The 19913-nt window shown below is 42.6% G+C and overlaps 1 protein-coding gene across 4 annotated transcripts in view; it reads right to left on the bottom strand.

Moving 5' to 3' along the window:
- The window catches only part of LOC111189606 (CD276 antigen homolog), a 223566-nt gene that overhangs the window by 133776 nt on the left and 69877 nt on the right, over positions 1-19913 (bottom strand). The window contains exon 2 of one of the 4 annotated variants that reach the window (XM_049471339.1): positions 441-487. The exons of the other annotated variants lie outside the window; for them this stretch is intronic. Coding sequence (XP_049327296.1) covers positions 441-487 — 47 coding nt within the window. The remainder of the gene's footprint in view (positions 1-440; positions 488-19913) is intronic. 4 annotated transcript variants of the gene reach the window in all.

Here is a 19913-nt window from a genome sequence, read left to right as displayed (position 1 = left end):
TCTTTCATGCAGAGTACAGCGATTTATATACTGTGATTCTGCTGCACATCATTCAATAAAACAAGTTGTTTTACACTCTGTAATAAAATGTACAGTTGTCACTGTTCTTTAAGCAATGACGGATGATTTCCTCAATTCATATTGTGGTCTTGATAAGAAATATGTATCACAATGCAATAAAATATTGATATTGTCCAGCTCTATGCACAATTAATTATTTAGACTTTTTTATATTTTATATGTCTGTGTCATTTTACAATCCATAAAATGGGGCAGACTCACTGACACCAACACAAGACTCCCATACAGAATCAAAGAATTATCTCAAAGTAAATTCTGAGTGTAGCATCTACATAAGTGCATTCTTTTTTCTATCGTGTATGTAAAACGTACAAATGGAAGCCTCAGTTATTTGTTTACTGGGTGTGTTAGGATCTCACCTGCGTGCATCAGCAGTAACAACAATAGGCACGACAAAGGAAGACATCTGAAACACACACACACACACACACACACACACACACAAACAAAAACAAGTTAGTTTACCACAAAACCAATGCTGAAGTAAAAAACATTAAAACTGGCTAGCTATTTCATAACTTTCATAACACTGTTTTGCATAGGAAACACACAGTTCGGACAGACAAGAAAACATGATAGGAATCTGGTAATATGGGTACGATGCAAAACATGCCCACATCATCTGCTACAGTGCCTGAGAGAGGGCGAAGGTGGAAAAACCTGTTTTTGTGTATCTGAACATCTCCATTGTCTGTGCAAGAGCTACAGCAGCTAAAGTTAGTCAGGTTTAGGTCAGTAAGGGTAGCACACGCCTATGTAAAGAGACTGGTTCCTTCTGGTTTAAACTTTCTCCACAGGATAATTATTACACAACCATTTCACAAAGGAAGTACAAGGTCACAATCCGACTGAAAGGTCAGCTAGGGCAGACAAAAGTATTGGGACACTTGCTTTTTTGTTGTTCCTTATAAAATCAAGAGTATTTAATCAGAGTTTTTTTCCTGATTTTATAGGAGTAACTGTTTTAACTACTAAATTATAGAATTACCACCTCATCCCAAAACTCCACAAATCATCTAATTTTAAAGTTCTGGACAGAGCACCATTATTCCAAAGAACACTACTCTCTCACTACTTTATAGCTTAATTCTAGGGGGCTTTCTACCCCTCTGCCCCACACCTGGCAACCTTAGGAAATGCCATGGTGCCAACTGGTTCCAGCTGATATCTGCTCCAGAACATCCACCCGATTCTGGGAATATTTGTCTTCTACAGGGAGTAGATAAACTGTGTCTGCATTTGCGTGCATTTGCACATCTGTGTCAGCAATGGGCACAAGGTAAAGTAGCTGACTGCTGCATTCAGAGGCAAGGATGGCCACAATTATTTTGACCCATACTAAACATCTTCACTCTGTTCTGGTCATTAAATAACAACCAAATGCTTTTATTTAATTGTTTTATTTGTTCCAACATGATTTCTAGAATAAAATATCGAACTGTAAATTATTAAACTGTTCTTGACTCGTTGTTACAGCTCTATATGTTACAGTAGGGTTTTAACCTTACAGTATTTAACATACTATAATTATGTGCAATTTTAGCACAATATGATTAAAAAAGCAACCTCACACAATATGACTGATGAAAAGAACGAGATGCTCGGTTATTTAGCTACCTAATTTAGGTTATCTGACTCAATACAGAATGTTGGATCAGTATTCAGTATAGGGTTTAGGGTTTTTGTGGGTTAAAATGTAGTTAGTTAATTTGCTAGGTTACGAAGATAGCTAGCTAGCTAGGTTAGCTTCCTATAGGCTAACACAACATTGGATAATCTTAGTTAACTAGCTAACTTAGTTGACTGGCGAAGTAACTAAATAACTAGCATTGCTAGCTACGTTTGCTAAAACCTGGCCAGCAAATTAGCTATATTTGAGGTAAACTAAACCAAGCACATATTGGGAATGTTTAATACTTTCTAATATATTAAATTTAATTATTAGGGCTCTGTTTGTGTCGGATTAGTTAGTTAGCTTAGCTAGGGGATTCCCAGGCGGAAAACATGGCCTACGTTACGGATCTAAATTACAGAATTTAAAACTCCTATTTTAAAATATATTTGCAAATATGAAAAAATTTTGAGGCATAACAATTTCATATTTATTTATTTATTTATTCATTTATTCCTGTGGTGGGTCTATCTTAGATTTTCAATTTTCAATGAGATTCTATGCAATTTTTTATTGCTGTTCTCCTTCGGTTTTTGTTTATGAATGTGATTGTTTCTTTAACTTCAATACAAACATGTATGGAACATATTGTGGCGTGGAAGAGGAAGGAGGACCCGTGAGACTCATGACAAGTACTCAAAGCTCTTTATTTGAACTGGCTTGCCACTCGCTTACAGCCTTTAACAAGGCTAGGAGAGCGAAACCCAACTGCACCACAGTACAAACAGCCCTGAGGCCACCAACCCAGCTATTAATCTACCGGATGGTAGATTCCCTTAACCCACCCAAAACAATGCCCCCATAATGCCCCACTGGCCCCGGATTAACATAACCCGCCCCCACAGGCACACTATAGGCTGGCACACACACACATACAACACACAGAGGCGGGCACACCGAGACAGGCACTCACAGGCATACAGCATCCACACACGCACACACACACAGACGCCACATAGCCCCCCCCTTAAGGGTCAGCCGTCCCGGCGACCCCACAAACCCAACAATAAACCCCCTGAACAACAAAACATGTTTTTTTTTTTTTTTTTTTTTTTACAGTTAATCACAGACAAAGTCCCGAAGGCGGGCAGGCGGCCTCCTCACCCGCGGCAGCCTGGAGGGGCCTGGCACAGCGCCGCCTGCCAGCGGCTCCGAAGAGCCAGAGTTCGGGCCAGGCTCAGGTGCAGGGCCGGCGGGTACCGCACCGCTGTCCCCAGTGTCCGTCAGCTTCGGCCTATACGGGGCCAGCCTGTCCCGGTGCACAATCATAGTGCGTCTGCCCCACCGGATCCTATACACAACCTCCCCCAGCCTGGACAGCACCCGGCACGGACCCACCCAGGCCGACTGAAGTTTCGGGCACAGTCCTTTTTTTCGTTGAGGGTTGTACAGCCACACCCTCGCCCCCGCCTCCAACGGGTCCCCGAAGCAGCGCGTATCATACGCGCGCTTCTGCTTCTGTCCGGCAGCCGACTGGTTCGAGCGCGCGAGCCCGTGCGCTAAATCCAGTGAGGACAAAAGGTCCGAAACGAAAGAGGGCGTGTCCTTAGCGTCCCCACCCCCGTCAGGAGGCGCCCCGAAGGCCAGAGCCACCGGCGTCCGCAGCTCGCGACCAAACATAAGCAGCGCCGGCGTAAATCCTGTCGTATCCTGCACGGCCGAGCGGCAGGCCAGCAGCACGACCGGTAGATGTTTGTCCCAGTCGCGCTGGCCTTTGCTCGACACCATGGCCAACTGCGCTGCCAGCGTGCGGTTAAACCGCTCCACCAGCCCGTCACTCTGCGGATGAAGGGGCGTCGTCCTGGTCTTGTGGATGCCCAAGATGCGGCAGACCTCCGCCATGACCTCCGACTCGAAGTTCCTCCCCTGGTCGCTATGCAGCTCCTCCGGAACCCCGAATCGGCAGAAGAACTCCCGCACCAGGACATCTGCAGTAGTGGCCGCCCCTTGGTCCGGCACCGCGTAGGCCTCCGGCCACTTAGTAAAGTAATCCATCGCCACTAAGACATAGCGGTTCCCAGAGTCCGTCACCGGGAAGGGGCCCAACACATCCACGGCCACCCGCTCCATCGGGCCGCCGCACTGATAGGGGTGAAGTGGGGCGCGGGGCGCCCTCGCGGGGCCTTTCTTGGCGGCGCACACGTCACAGCAGTGCACAAAGAGCTCCACATCAGCCCTGCACCCAGGCCAATAGAAACGTTGTCTCAGGCGCTTCAGGGTTTTGGTAACGCCAAAGTGCCCAGCCCCAGGCGACCCATGGACTCCCCGTAGGACCGAATCCCTAAGCGCCCGCGGTATCACCACCCGAAACACGCGCTGCCCGTTCGCCGGATCCTCCCAGGTATGACACAGCACGCCATCAGACAAGCTAAAGCTAGCCCAGTTGGAGCGTAGCGCTTTAGCGACCGGACCCAACGGCACCACCTCCTCCCACGACGGCGTGACATTCGCCTCGAGCGCGTGTACGGCCCACATTAAGTCGCGATCCGCCCGTTGCGCATCTCGTATCTGTTCCACGGACACCTGCGCCACCACTACACCGCCGGTCACATCCGCTGAGACTGCAGCGCAATGAGCAGTCTCAGCGGATTTCTCCTCCGCACGAGCGCAATGCTTACAGTCCACGGCCACACACGGCCGGCGCGACAAAGCGTCCGCGTTACCATGGCTACGGCCCGGTCGGTGCACAACCTCGAAGCTAAACTCCTGGAGTCTAGATATCCAGCGCGCGAGCTGGCCCTCGGGCTCGCGGAAACGCATGAGCCACTGAAGCGAGGCGTGGTCGGTGCGCAGCAGAAACGGGACCCCATACACATACGGTCGGAAATGCTTAAGGCCCTCGACCACCGCGAGTAGCTCCCGGCGCGTCACGCAATAGTTACGCTCCGCCTTGTCTAGGCGGCGACTATAGTATGCTATCACGCGCTCCGAGCCATCCTGAACCTGAGATAGAACCGCCCCGAGGCCACGGTCGCTCGCATCCGTATCCACAATGAAGCTCTCCGACATATTCGGATACGCTAGAATAGGAGCATTGCATAGACGGCTTTTTAGCTCCTCGAACGCTCGCTCCGCCTCGTCAGACCAACGGAATGTCACACCCGGTCTAGTCAAATTGTGAAGCGGCGCCGCCACGTCCGCGAACCCCCTGATAAACCGCCTGTAATACGACGCGAGCCCCACAAAACTACGAACCATTTTCGCGTTACGCGGGACAGGCCAGTCACGGACAGCCTCCGTCTTTTTAGGGTCGGTTTCCACACCAGCACCGCTCACTACATGGCCCAGAAAATTTACGCGCTGCCTCAGCAGGTTACACTTCGCCGGGTTGAGCTTCAGGTTAGCCGCCTGAATCGCACCGAGCACCACCTCGAGGTGAGAGAGCGCCGAGTCGAAGTCGGTCCCGTGCGCCATGACGTCATCCAGGTAAACAACGCAGCACGAACGCGGGATCCCGCTTAACACACGCTCCATAAGACGCTCGAAAGTAGCCGGCGAGTTACACAACCCAAACGGGAGCACCGTGAAATGCCATAGAGCCGAGCCGAGCGAAAAAGCGGTTTTCTCCCTATCCCCTTCAGCTAGGGGCACCTGCCAATACCCGCTCCTCAAATCTAGCGAGCTGAACCAGGCTGAGCCCGACAGCTGATCTAGCGTATCGTCGATCCTGGGAAGCGGATAAGAGTCGAGCTTCGTGACGGCGTTAAGTCGGCGATAATCAACGCAAAAACGCCAGTTCCCGTCCTTCTTTTTTTGCAAGGACCACCGGGGCCGACCACGGGCTGCTCGAAGGCTCAATAACGCCCGCACTCGCCATATCACGGACTAACTGCTCAGCCGCCACGCGTTTCGCAAATGCCAGACGGTGCGGTCTCAGCCTGATGGGCTGGGCGTCGCCTGTGTTTATAGAATGAAACGCGAGGCTAGTCCTAGTACACTCGCGCTCAGACACAGCGAAGCTAGCGCGAAAACGCTCAATCAGGTCGCGTAAGCGCAGTTGTTGGGGCTCTGATAAGCCCACACAACTGCGCTCCAGCATCTCTTCTATCGGATCGGTAACTAACCCCGCATCTAACGGACCCTCGACCGTATCGTGCACCGAATCACACACATAGCCGCCCCCCGGTTCACCTACCCCGCACTCGTCGCATTTCTCTATGGGGAGTCCAGTCACCAGCACCGAGCCCCGTGCACAGTCAATAACGGCTCCAACGCGTGCGAGCAGGTCCTTGCCCAGAATGCACGGGTCGTTGATGTGCCCGACCCAGAACTCCTGTGGAAAGGGGCCCTTGCCAACATCAACAGTCAGCTCCGTTAATCCCACGAGAGCGATAGGATCTCCGGTGGCCGAAGAGAGAGCGATGCGCCGGCTGCAGTCCATCCCAAGCTCGCCTGCCACATCCATCGCGAGCTCAGGCTTTATCAGCGAGACTGACGAGCCCGTGTCCACCAGCGCGTCCACCGTTACTCCATTCAGCGTGCACTTCAGAAAATAGCCGCCGGGTCCGACAGCTCCGTGATCAGGTCCCGAGGGTAATCCTAGAATCCCTGGGGCCACCGTAACCCTCACTTGGTGGTCCCAGCTCCGTTTCCCCGACCGGCCGCACTGCGCTCGCTTGTGGCCACGCCCCCCGCAATGCCAGCACTCCAGTTGTGCCTCAGGCCGGCTCCGCCTCCATCTCGGTGGATCATGGGCTCCGGGCGACGCCCCCCATGGTTCCGGATGGCTGGACAGGATGAGTTCGGACCGCTCAGCCACCTCCACCGCGGCCTCCAGGGTCTGTGGGTCGGCCAGTCTCACATGTTTGCGCAGCTCGCCTGGCTCTAGGGCGCGCAGGAAATTATCCAGCGCGAGACTTCTCTGAGCCGCTCGCGGAAATGCCGGGTACGCTTGGCGGGTTAGCAGAGCCATCTCAGATGCCAGCACGCCCAAAGTCTCTCCCCGCTGCCGGCGCCGGTCCGCCACTAGCATTTTGGCGGCCGCCTCGGAAGGTTGACGGCTGAAGCGGGTTCTCAGCGCCCGTGTCAAGTCAGACAGCTCGCAGCGGCACTCCGCGGGGAGCTCGATCAGCACCCTCAGTGCGTCTCCCTGCAGCGCCAGACAGAGGTTGGCCGCCTTCTCAGCATCCGTCCAGCCCGCACGGCCCGCCACGATCTCCAGCTGAGCTTCGAAGGCCGTCCAGTCAGCGCTGCCGTCATAGCATGCCAGGCGGGGATGAGCCGTCAAGCTCGCCGTCAGCGCGCCGTCCATTCTGGGAGCCAGCGCCGCCGTCTCCACGCCATCCGCTCCGCGAGCCGGCGCTGACGTCATCGCGCCGTCCACTCCGTGAGCCGGTGCCGCCGTCCTCGCGCCATCCGCTCCGCGGGCTCGACCTTCGGACAGCCTGCTGGCGCCGTCAGGTCTGGGTCCGCTCCGCTGGTGAGTCTTGCCCCTCGTCCGCTGGTCCGCCGTTATCCTCTTCAGCCGTTCGATTTCCCCTGCCAGCATCTCCATATCATCCAGCAGGGCCGCTTCTGACACCAAATGTGGCGTGGAAGAGGAAGGAGGACCCGTGAGACTCATGACAAGTACTCAAAGCTCTTTATTTGAACTGGCTTGCCACTCGCTTACAGCCTTTAACAAGGCTAGGAGAGCGAAACCCAACTGCACCACAGTACAAACAGCCCTGAGGCCACCAACCCAGCTATTAATCTACCGGATGGTAGATTCCCTTAACCCACCCAAAACAATGCCCCCATAATGCCCCACTGGCCCCGGATTAACATAACCCGCCCCCACAGGCACACTATAGGCTGGCACACACACACATACAACACACAGAGGCGGGCACACCGAGACAGGCACACACAGGCATACAGCATCCACACACGCACACACACACAGACGCCACAATATTAATATTCCCTGCTAAAAAGTCCAGCTCGAGACCAGCTTTTGCAATCTTTTGTAGGATGGTCGTAAGTTGGATAACCAGCCTGGTCTAGATGGTTCGGTCATAGATCATTTAAAGCATCAAAATCTAACATGTTCAACCAGCTTAACCTGTTTGACCAGATTCAATTTTACCTTTTAGATATTAGCAAAAAGATAGCTGTGTTCTGATAGATGAGTAGTGTGTGTTTCTTTCTTTGAATAAAAAAAACCTGAACCTAAACCAATAATACCATTGTCTCTAAATTCAGTCAAATCCAAACAGGCATGCTGGTAGAATAACTCTAAAAGCCTAGTAGAAAGTATTTCTTAAATCAGTGGTTCTCAAACATTTTAGATCATTTTAGTCATAAACTTAACCCAAAGAACATGCTTTCATCTGAATTGAAAAGCAGTACAGCACATACCAGCACAGTGCCCAGGTGCAAAGGTAATACTTCACTTGTTGAACCAGTCAGACTGAGTGTTTGAACAGCTGATCAGGTGAGCTCCTGCTTGGCTGTTCTAAAAACTTGCACCAGCACCTGCTCTTTACAGTACAGTCTAAGGGTGTGCCATATCATATCGTTCACAATAATATTGTTATGAGATTTGAAGTAATAAATAAAAATATATCATAATTTAAAAGTATTCTTTCTTTGAAATTATTACTGTAAAGCTTTAAGAGTTTAAGCTTTTATGTATAATAGTTTATGTAAGATTATTGATCTATTGTTCGGATTTATGAAGTATCTGGCTTGATACGTCATAAAGAAGAAAATAGATACAGTCCAAAAATTGTAGTTTCGTCAGATTGGCTCTTTAGTCCCAACGGGGAGAAGCTCTCCCCCACACAACTCTGCTCGTCTACTCTGATAGTGAACCCAATTATACAAGCATTCGCATGGCCTTGGTCCATTGGTGCGTGAGGAGACTCCTCACACCCCCCGGATCTTTATGTCTAAGCACTTATTAGTTATGTACGTCAGCCGAGAAACCCGTCACCCCAATCTTATCAGACATAGTTAACCATTCTGCAGATTACATGTACAGAAACCCATTGTTTCGCTGGAAAAAACACAGTATATCTGGACACCTGTGGAATAAACCGCTACCCGGCCTTGTGGTTTAAGCACAAGGACACAATATATGTACATCCTAAGTCACAATGTGAATCATCATGAATCATGCTATATGCTTAAATAACATACTGATTAGGTTAAATGCTGATTTAGTAACACACAGATTAACCCTTTAAACAAAGAAAATAGTAGGGCAAAACTCCTCCATATTCTTACAGTTTATGTCCCTGCACTAAATGTTCCGTATGTCAGTATTGTTTAAGATTGTTTTGTTACATTTACATTAGTGATGTTACATTATTTATTGTGTTTCTACTAGATATCTGTATTTTCATATCGCAAATAATATGAATATCGCCAAAATACCCTAAAACCAGTGATGGTATAGTTACTTTGAAAAAGTAATCCGATTACTGATTACTCCTTTAAAAAGTAACTTAGTTACTTTATGGATTACTTGATTTTAAAAGTAACTAAGTTACTTTACAAGTTACTTTATTAGTTACTTTCAGCAGCTGCAGACACCACCTCCCGCCGCCTTAACATAAACATTATAACCAGTTTTGCCAATACTCCCTTTATTGGAAAATGCATTTTTAACAGCAACAATGTATCTCTATTAAGTTGAACTATTTCCTAAAAAAATAAGTTTTTTTTTATAAAAATAAAAAAAATAACAAATATTTTTTTTATAAAAAGATAAAATATGGTCTTTCTTGATTTTACTAAACATAAATACTTGTTTTTATAAAAATATATATAAAATAAAGAAAGTCTTTCTTGACCTGACATATTTAACACTGTAAAACTGAACATTGAACCTGCAGTTCTCTGCAGGGCAGCAAGGAGTGGTTTTATAAAACAGAACCGTGTATATGGTCTAGACCAGGGATCACATATTTGCAGACTGCGGTCCGGGTCCGGACCCAGACGTTGTCCAATACGGACCCATACCGGACCCAACTACTGAGAAGGATTTAATTCTGACAGTGTTCATTTAAAGCACCGGAACTTTTCTTGTCTTTACGGTATTGTGCGCTCTGCGCCACAGCGAACGTGTGGTGTAAAATCTTTAAATGCTCTCCTCTGCCAATCAAATTTGTGGCAGACCGCTGCCCTGGCTAGTGAATTGGGACGCGGCCGCAAAAAAAACGCTTTAATAAAGAGATAGGGCGCCGAGAACTGGCGAAAAACGAAAACGGGCGGAAACTAAAGACACGCCGAGCGCGAGAGAGAGAGACAGGGGAGAAAGCGAGACGCGTGTGATTGGGGAAGAGCGGAGGGGGAATGGGTAAGGGAGCGGTGTGTGTGTGTGTGTGTGTGTGGAGGAGATGAGGTGGAGAGAGAGAGAGAGAGTAACGCACAGTGACTTAAATAAGTAACTTTAATCTGATTACTGGATTGGGAATAGTAACGCGTTAGATTACTCGTTACTGAAAAAAAGGGTCAGATTAGAGTAACGCGTTACTAAGTAACGCGTTACTGACATCACTGCCTAAAACATTATGATTTTATTTTCACCCACCCTAAGAGCAGTGTACTTTTTTCATATTCTGGATTTTTACACAGATAAACTTAATGCCAATCAGCCTTTGTGAGAAATTAACCTTTAATGGAAACAAAACCAGCCAAAAAAAAAAAAGTACAGGCCATAGTGTGGTCATACGTTAACCTCCATGATATCTGATCTGTATCTAGGGCATGTTTTCTCATGCCTCTAAAAGCCACAGGTTTATATTTGTACTTTAGCAGTTCACACGTGGTTAACGCACATTTTACAGTTACAGAAGTTGCAGTGTAGATTAGAGTGTGCTAAAGATGATCTGCAGTTCTAAACAAGGGTATTTGATTAGATTTTTACCAAGATTAGCTTTAAAATGATTGTCAGGGTGATGCAAAGACCAGAAACCTTGTAATCCTGCCATAAATAAAGTGCAAGCTACTTTATGAACTCTGCAGTAGTGACCCTGTGTTTATATTGCTAAATAAAACAATGAGTACATCACCAGGCTCTGTACAATAAGTGAATTAAAGGAGCACGCTGTATGTATGTATTGTATTTATATACGCTTGTGAATTATGAACATTGTTAACCTTCTGTCAACAATCAAAAGGTGCTAAACAAAGGTTTTTCATGTGGCTACCAAGAAGAGAAGCATAGATACAGATAAGACAGGAAGTAAGTTACAAGAAAGCACCCAACCACATGCTTCATTTCTCACAACTGCATGCGCTTTCTAATGAAGAACTTCTGCAAGACAGTGCAGCACACGAGTCAATGAATCATGTGAAATTCAGCACGTCTAACCTCATTTCCTCCTTTACAGCTCATAGAAAGAAAGAAATATATACACTACCGTTCAAAAGTTTGGGGTCACATTGAAACGTCCTTCTTTTTGAAGGAAAAGCACTGTACTTTTCAATGAAGATAACTTTAAACTAGTCCTAACTTTAAACAAATACACTCTGTACATTGCTAATGTGGTAAATGACTATTCTAGCTGCAAATGTCTGGTTTTGGTGCAATATCTACATAGGTGTATAGAGGCCCATTTCCAGCAACTATCACTCCAGTGTTCTAATGGTACAATGTGTTTGCTCATTGGCTCAGAAGGCTAATTGATGATTAGAAAACCCTTGTGCAATCATGTTCACACACCTGAAAACAGTCTAGCTCATTACAGAAGCTACAAAACTGACCTTCCTTTGAGCAGATTGAGTTTCTGGAGCATCACATTTGTGGGGTCAATTAAACGCTCAAAATGGCTCAAAAATCATCTGAAACTCGACAGTCTATTCTTGTTCTTAGAAATGAAGGCTATTGAGAAATTGCTAAGAAATTGAAGATTTCCTACAACGGTGTGTACTACTCCCTTCAGAGGACAGCACAAACAGGCTCTAACCAGAGTAGAAAAAGAAGTGGGAGGCCGCGTTGCACAACTAAGCAAGAAGATAAGTACATTAGAGTCTCTAGTTTGAGAAACAGACGCCTCACAGGTCCCCAACTGGCATCCTCATTAAATAGTACCCGCAAAACACCAGTGTCAACATCTACAGTGAAGAGGCGGCTGCGGGATTTTGGGCTTCAGGGCAGAGTGGCAAAGAAAAAGCCATATCTGAGACTGGCTAATAAAAGAAAAAGATTAAGATGGGCAAAAGAACACAGACATTGGACAGAGGAAGACTGGAAAAAAGTGTTGTGGACAGATGAATCCAAGTTTGAGGTGTTTGTATCACAAAGAAGAACGTTTGTGAGACGCAGAACAAATGAAAAGATGCTGGAAGAATGCCTGACGCCATCTGTTAAGCATGGTGGAGGTAATGTGATGGTCTGGGGTTGCTTTGGTGCTGGTAAGGTGGGAGATTTGTACAGGGTAAAAGGGATTCTGAATAAGGAAGGCTATCACTCCATTTTGCAACGCCATGCCATACCCAGTGGACAGCGCCTGATCGGAGCCAATTTCGTCCTACAACGTCCTACAAATTGTGCAAGAACTATTTACAGCAGAAGCAGGCAGCTGGTATTCTATTGGTAATGGAGTGGCCAGCGCAGTCACCAGATCTGAACCCCATTTAGCTGTTGTGGGAGCAGCTTGACCCTATGGTACGCCAGAAGTGCCCATCCAACCAATCCAACTTGTGGGAGCTGCTTCTAGAAGCGTGGGGTGCAATTTCTCCAGCTTACCTCAACAAATTAACAGCTAGAATGCCAAAGGTGTGCAATGCTGTAATTGCTGCAAATGGAGGATTCTTTGATGAAAGCAAAGTTTGATGTAAAAACAATGTTATTTCAAATACAAATCATTATTTCTAACCTTGTCAATGTCTTGACTGTATTTTCTATTCATTTCACAACGTATGGTGGTGAATAAGTGTGACTTTTCATGGAAAACACAAAATTGTTTGAGTGACCCCAAACTTTTGAACGGTAGTGTATATATATATATGTTCTGAGCAGCACTGTTCAACATTGTTATGATTTGCTGCTGGATCAGTTTGCTTAAATGAAGACTATACTCTTCATAATCATTCAATTCTAATTTAAACAGTCTTAAAACAATCATGGCACTAAAGCAAAGGTCGGCAATTAAGTTTGGTCACGAGCCAGATATTTTCCTAGCCATTACGTGGCCACAAAAAAATAATTCTGTTTTGGAAAATGAAGTGTAATGGCATAGGGTGCTCCAGACTAGTAGCTCTCCAGCCCAGAGGGTTGTTGAATCCAGTTGTGGAACAGTTGATCTCAAAGCAGGTAAACCCAAGAAGAAAGTAAAAATAACTTAATAAACACACTGGTACTGGTGCAAGTGGTTCAGATGCAGAAGTGCTGCTGGTGTTTTTAAACACCTCAGTGTCATTGTTGGACTGAGAAGAAACCACCAATATCATCCCATGGACAAGGTCATAATGTTACACTTGATCTGTCTATATTGTCCCAGAGACCTTTGTGATAAATTATATTATTTTCATTTAAAAAAAATCTATTTTATTTAAATAACACTTCTTTGTTTACAACTGATGTCGCGAATCAGCTTTATCAGAAATAATAAATGACATACTGCTTGTCAAATGTTTGTAGCATATTAGTAAATATAAAAAAATACCTTTTAGCCTCGTGTACCGATGTAGTACACATCCAAACAAGCCCATATGGTCTTAAAGAAAAACACAAATACTGATCTGAGGTCTGATAAAAAAAAAACCCAGAATATTTTATTTCTTGCCGCCTGTGAACTGAAATGAAAAGTCGCCCTCTAGTGGTTGTAAACCATAAGCACATTTAGCATTTAAATGCTGTAAATGTAGGTGTTTCTAATCACAGTGAAAATAATGTGTTTTCCAGGTCTGTTTAAGATACTGTTGCTCTTCAGATGTGTTAGAACGTTACTTATGTATTTATTAAAACAGCAATTCAGGGTTGAATAGTGCTGTCACGTTTCCTACCACAGTCCAAACACATGCTGTCAGGTGAATTGGAGATGCTGAAAATCTCCCATCTCTGTGCGTGCGTGCGTGTGTCGGTCCATCCTCTGCTTTGAGATTTTTCTTGAGAGTTTTTGATGCTTTCATTGGAATCATAGCTTAATTATTACAATTTCTTAACTATTTATACATTAGCGCGAGCGGGACTACATGTAATCTGGATTGATTAAACTCCCGCTCCCGCCAACAACAATTCAATTCTGTCCCGCGCCGCAACATATTCTGACCATACCTGTCAAGTTTTGGACTTAAAAATAAGCGATTTTTTCCGCCGACCCAACAGCCCAAACGAGGGGGAAAAAAAAAAAAAATATATATATATATATGTATATATATATATATATATATATATATGTATATATATATATATACATATATATATATATATATATATATATACATATATATATATATATATATATATATACATATATATATATATATATATATATATATATATTATATATATATATTTTTTTATTTAATAGATTTAAAATTGAAATTGAAGGGTGCACAAATTTACAAAAAGGACATGGATCAGATATATTCCATAAGTAAATAATAGTCCTAAGGGGCCTACACAATTAATAATCTTTCATTAATACTTCTTTCTATCGTTCAGTCCACTCCTGATCAGTTCAGTTAATTTCAGCCCTCTCCACATTTTCTCTCTCTCCAGCTCAACCATCTCTTCTACCCCTTCTAAATAATACATTACATTACATTATAATACATTACCACAATACTTGAGATTTAAACAAATTCTAACAAACCCTAAAACTAGCCCTGAACTAATAGAGTTTGGAAATGATAGTTATTGGCTGATCAGGCACATCAGGGCAGGGCATTATATATATATGTAGATTTTTCTCAAACCCTGAATATCTATCTAGCTAATTCTAAAGTTAAGCTAACTGAGTCACAAGCTGGATTTTATTAAACACACAGTGGGTTTAATTTATGTTTTGATTCAGAGAAGAGACTTTTTAACCAGCTATCAGAAACAATCTCATCACAGTTTACATTACCTTTCTTTTAGAAAAATCTCCGTATATCCAGATTAGTTTTAACGACAGCTGCTCCGACTAGCTGCCTGAACTCACAGCGAGGGGAGGGGCGGGGCTTCCCGCACACTAAACTGCGCTCCGCAAAACCAGCTAGCTGATTGGCTGTTTCTCCTGAAAGGCGGGACTTTCTCCTTGAACCGGCACCACGATTGGTTAAGAGACACACAGCGGTCAGTGCATTGTCGCCTGTGGCCTATATATTTTTTTATTTAGTATAATACGGGAAATTTACGGGAAAATACTAATACGGGAGGACGGCGGGAAAGAGGAGTAAAATACGGTAGTTTCCCGGCCAAAACGGGAGACTTGACAGGTATGACTCTGACGGGTCCCGCAGACCTGCAGATCTGCAGACCTCTAGTATAGATGACACAGTCATCCCCAATGAGTAAAAATGTTTTCTTTCTTTATTCATACCTATAATTAAATGAAAATTAAAACTATTGCTAGAAAGCTGAAATCTACAGCAACAAGATACAAGTTACAAGAGACAGTAACATTAATCAAAATATTCTGGCTTTTCATAGTAGACCATGAGTCTTGCCCAAATCTCCTAAAGAAGACATACAAACTTGGATTTTATAAACTTTTATACTTTCAATTTTTAGGTTATATATTAGTATAAACCAGCCATCGAACTGACACTTCCATTTCAAAGTTTCTGACACCAGAAATCAGTACAATCCAAATGTAATCCAAAAAATATTAGAAAAACTATTAGTTTACTTACCGATTTCTGTCTGCCAAAAGTCTGTACCGCTGTTTAACTGAGTCTGTTTGATTCATAATCCTGTCGATGAAAATTACACATACACATATACAAACACTTAACAATCAAATGTATTTATGAAAAAGAATAATAATACAGGGAGCTCTACAGCATCACGTACGCACTCTCCAAGCAAGTGGAAGGGGGGCGGGGGGGGGGGGGGGCGGGGGGAAATAAACTATTTAATTTAACAATATTTAAATGTTTTAACAATATTTTTATTTAACAATATTTAAATGTTTACATTATATTTAAACATAAGTAGATAAAACTGTTTTGGGCACATTTGTATGTATATATTTTACATAAAAAAATACATGAACCTGAATCACAATAGTGATTTGTGAAAGAAAAGTGAGGAGCAAAAATACTGCAGTCAGTAATTAATTAAATATTGATGAATATCCAAGTATTCACCAGGTTGTGCATTATGCTGGTGTTTTTAAACACCTCAGTGTCATTGTTGGACTGAGAAGAAACCACCAATATCATCCCATGGACAAGGTCATAATGTTACACTTGATCTGTCTATATTGTCCCAGAGACCTTTGTGATAAATTATATTATTTTCATTTTAAAAAAATCTATTTTATTTAAATAACACTTCTTTGTTTACAACTGATGTCGCGAATCAGCTTTATCAGAAATAATAAATGACATACTGCTTGTCAAATGTTTGTAGCATATTAGTAAATATAAAAAAATACCTTTTAGCCTCGTGTACCGATGTAGTACACATCCAAACAAGCCCATATGGTCTTAAAGAAAAACACAAATACTGATCTGAGGTCTGATAAAAAAAAAAACCCAGAATATTTTATTTCTTGCCGCCTGTGAACTGAAATGAAATGTCGCCCTCTAGTGGTTGTAAACCATAAGCACATTTAGCATTTAAATGCTGTAAATGTAGGTGTTTCTAATAAAGTGGCCACAGTCAGTGGAAGCACAAAGAAGGTGTTACTAATAAAGTGGCCAGTGAGAGAAAGCACAGTGTATGTGTTTCCAGAGCTGGTTTATGCTTACCTCTACATGGAGACAATTTAAATATATATATCAAAATATATAATCAATAAGAGGTTATTTGATTTACCAAAGACTGAAAACCGATAGGTCAATTTTTGAAAAGCCATTAATCACCAGGGTACAGTGTGTTTAAAAAGAAATATCCTAAACTGAACAGAGGGACCCTCAAAATCGAAAATTGCATTTTATGGCGACTGTGAAAAGGGGAAAAACACAAACACTGGTCTTAAGTTTTATTTAAAAACAGAATATTTTAGTTTCTGCCGCCTTTGAACTGAAAGGAAATGTCGCCCTCTAGTGGTTATAAACCATAAGCACATATAGTATTTAGATGCCGTAGACGTAGGTGTTTCTAATAAAGTGGTCAGTGAGTGAAAGCACAATTTAAGTGTTTCCATGAAAGTGGAATGTAGGTGTTTCTAATAAAGTGGCCACTGAGTGAAACCAAATTGTAGGTGTTTCTAATAAAGTGACCAATGAGAGGAAGTACAGTTTATGTGTTTTCAGAGTGGGTTTATGCTTACCCTCACTGAGTCCTCACTGTAAGGGGATGAATGGAGCTAAACAAACAATAGTGTCCAAACTACTTGTCGAGGATATTTATATGATTTTAGAAGGTAGAATAAAAAGTAAAAAATAAATAAATAAATCATGCTGCAGCAGTTATTGTGCAATTTGGTCAATTATATTTTATATACACTCTGATATAAATTTGACCCTTTCATGTGTAATAAATCATGCACTACAAAATGTTTAAGGTACTAAATATGGGATTAATTACTTAAATAACATTTGCCAGACATGTATTTTGTATTTGTATTTATTTTCCATCAAAATAAAACTGTCTCAGCAATACAAAAAAACACCTGACCACAGTCTCGCAACACCGTAAGTCCCAAAAAAGTCACAGTGAAAATAATGTGTTTTCCAGGTCTGTTTAAGATACTGTTGCTCTTCAGATGTGTTAGAACGTTACTTATGTATTTATTAAAACAGCAATTCAGTGTTGAATAGTGCTGTCACGTTTCCTACCACAGTCCAAACACATGCTGTCAGGTGAATTGGAGATGCTGAAAATCTCCCATCTCTGTGCGTGCGTGTGTGTGTCGGTCCATCCTCTGCTTTGAGATTTTTCTTGAGAGTTTTTGATGCTTTCATTGGAATCATAGCTTAATTATTACAATTTCTTAACTATTTATCCATTAGCGCGAGCGGGACTACATGTAATCTGGATTGATTAAACTCCCGCTCCCGCCAACAACAATTCAATTCTGTCCCGCGCCGCAACATATTCTGACGGGTCCCGCAGATCTGCAGACCTCTAGTATAGATAACACAGTCATCCCCAATGAGTAAAAATGTTTTCTTTCTTTATTCATACCTATAATTAAATGAAAATTAAAACTATTGCTAGAAAGCTGAAATCTACAGCAACAAGATACAAGTTACAAGAGACAGTAACATTAATCAAAATATTCTGGCTTTTCATAGTAGACCATGAGTCTTGCCCAAATCTCCTAAAGAAGACATACAAACTTGGATTTTATAAACTTTTATACTTTCAATTTTTAGGTTATATATTAGTATAAACCAGCCATCGAACTGACACTTCCATTTCAAAGTTTCTGACACCAGAAATCAGTACAATCCAAATGTAATCCAAAAAATATTAGAAAAACTATTAGTTTACTTACCGATTTCTGTCTGCCAAAAGTCTGTACCGCTGTTTAACTGAGTCTGTTTGATTCATAATCCTGTCGATGAAAATTACACATACACATATACAAACACTTAACAATCAAATGTATTTATGAAAAAGAATAATAATACAGGGAGCTCTACAGCATCACGTACGCACTCTCCAAGCAAGTGGAAGGGGGGGGGGGGGGGGGGGAATAAACTATTTAATTTAACAATATTTAAATGTTTTAACAATATTTTTATTTAACAATATTTAAATGTTTACATTATATTTAAACATAAGTAGATAAAACTGTTGGGGGCACATTTGTATGTATATATTTTACATAAAAAAATACATGAACCTGAATCACAATAGTGATTTGTGAAAGAAAAGTGAGGAGCAAAAATACTGCAGTCAGTAATTAATTAAATATTGATGAATATCCAAGTATTCACCAGGTTGTGCATTATGCTGGTGTTTTTAAACACCTCAGTGTCATTGTTGGACTGAGAAGAAACCACCAATATCATCCCATGGACAAGGTCATAATGTTACACTTGATCTGTCTATATTGTCCCAGAGACCTTTGTGATAAATTATATTATTTTCATTTTAAAAAAATCTATTTTATTTAAATAACACTTCTTTGTTTACAACTGATGTCGCGAATCAGCTTTATCAGAAATAATAAATGACATACTGCTTGTCAAATGTTTGTAGCATATTAGTAAATATAAAAAAATACCTTTTAGCCTCGTGTACCGATGTAGTACACATCCAAACAAGCCCATATGGTCTTAAAGAAAAACACAAATACTGATCTGAGGTCTGATAAAAAAAAAAACCCAGAATATTTTATTTCTTGCCGCCTGTGAACTGAAATGAAATGTCGCCCTCTAGTGGTTGTAAACCATAAGCACATTTAGCATTTAAATGCTGTAAATGTAGGTGTTTCTAATAAAGTGGCCACAGTCAGTGGAAGCACAAAGAAGGTGTTACTAATAAAGTGGCCAGTGAGAGAAAGCACAGTGTATGTGTTTCCAGAGCTGGTTTATGCTTACCTCTACATGGAGACAATTTAAATATATATATCAAAATATATAATCAATAAGAGGTTATTTGATTTACCAAAGACTGAAAACCGATAGGTCAATTTTTGAAAAGCCATTAATCACCAGGGTACAGTGTGTTTAAAAAGAAATATCCTAAACTGAACAGAGGGACCCTCAAAATCGAAAATTGCATTTTATGGCCACTGTGAAAAGGGGAAAAACACAACCACTGGTCTTAAGTTTTATTTAAAAACAGAATATTTTAGTTTCTGCCGCCTTTGAACTGAAAGGAAATGTCGCCCTCTAGTGGTTGTAAACCATAAGCACATTTAGCATTTAAATGCTGTAAATGTAGGTGTTTCTAATAAAGTGGCCACAGTCAGTGGAAGCACAAAGAAGGTGTTACTAATAAAGTGGCCAGTGAGAGAAAGCACAGTGTATGTGTTTCCAGAGCTGGTTTATGCTTACCTCTACATGGAGACAATTTAAATATATATATCAAAATATATAATCAATAAGAGGTTATTTGATTTACCAAAGACTGAAAACCGATAGGTCAATTTTTGAAAAGCCATTAATCACCAGGGTA

Source organism: Astyanax mexicanus, chromosome 23, assembly GCF_023375975.1.
Source record: "Astyanax mexicanus isolate ESR-SI-001 chromosome 23, AstMex3_surface, whole genome shotgun sequence".
Lineage (NCBI taxonomy): Eukaryota > Metazoa > Chordata > Actinopteri > Characiformes > Acestrorhamphidae > Astyanax > Astyanax mexicanus.
The sequence above is the reverse complement of the archived record's forward strand: the minus strand, read 5'-3'. Positions and strand labels throughout refer to the sequence as shown.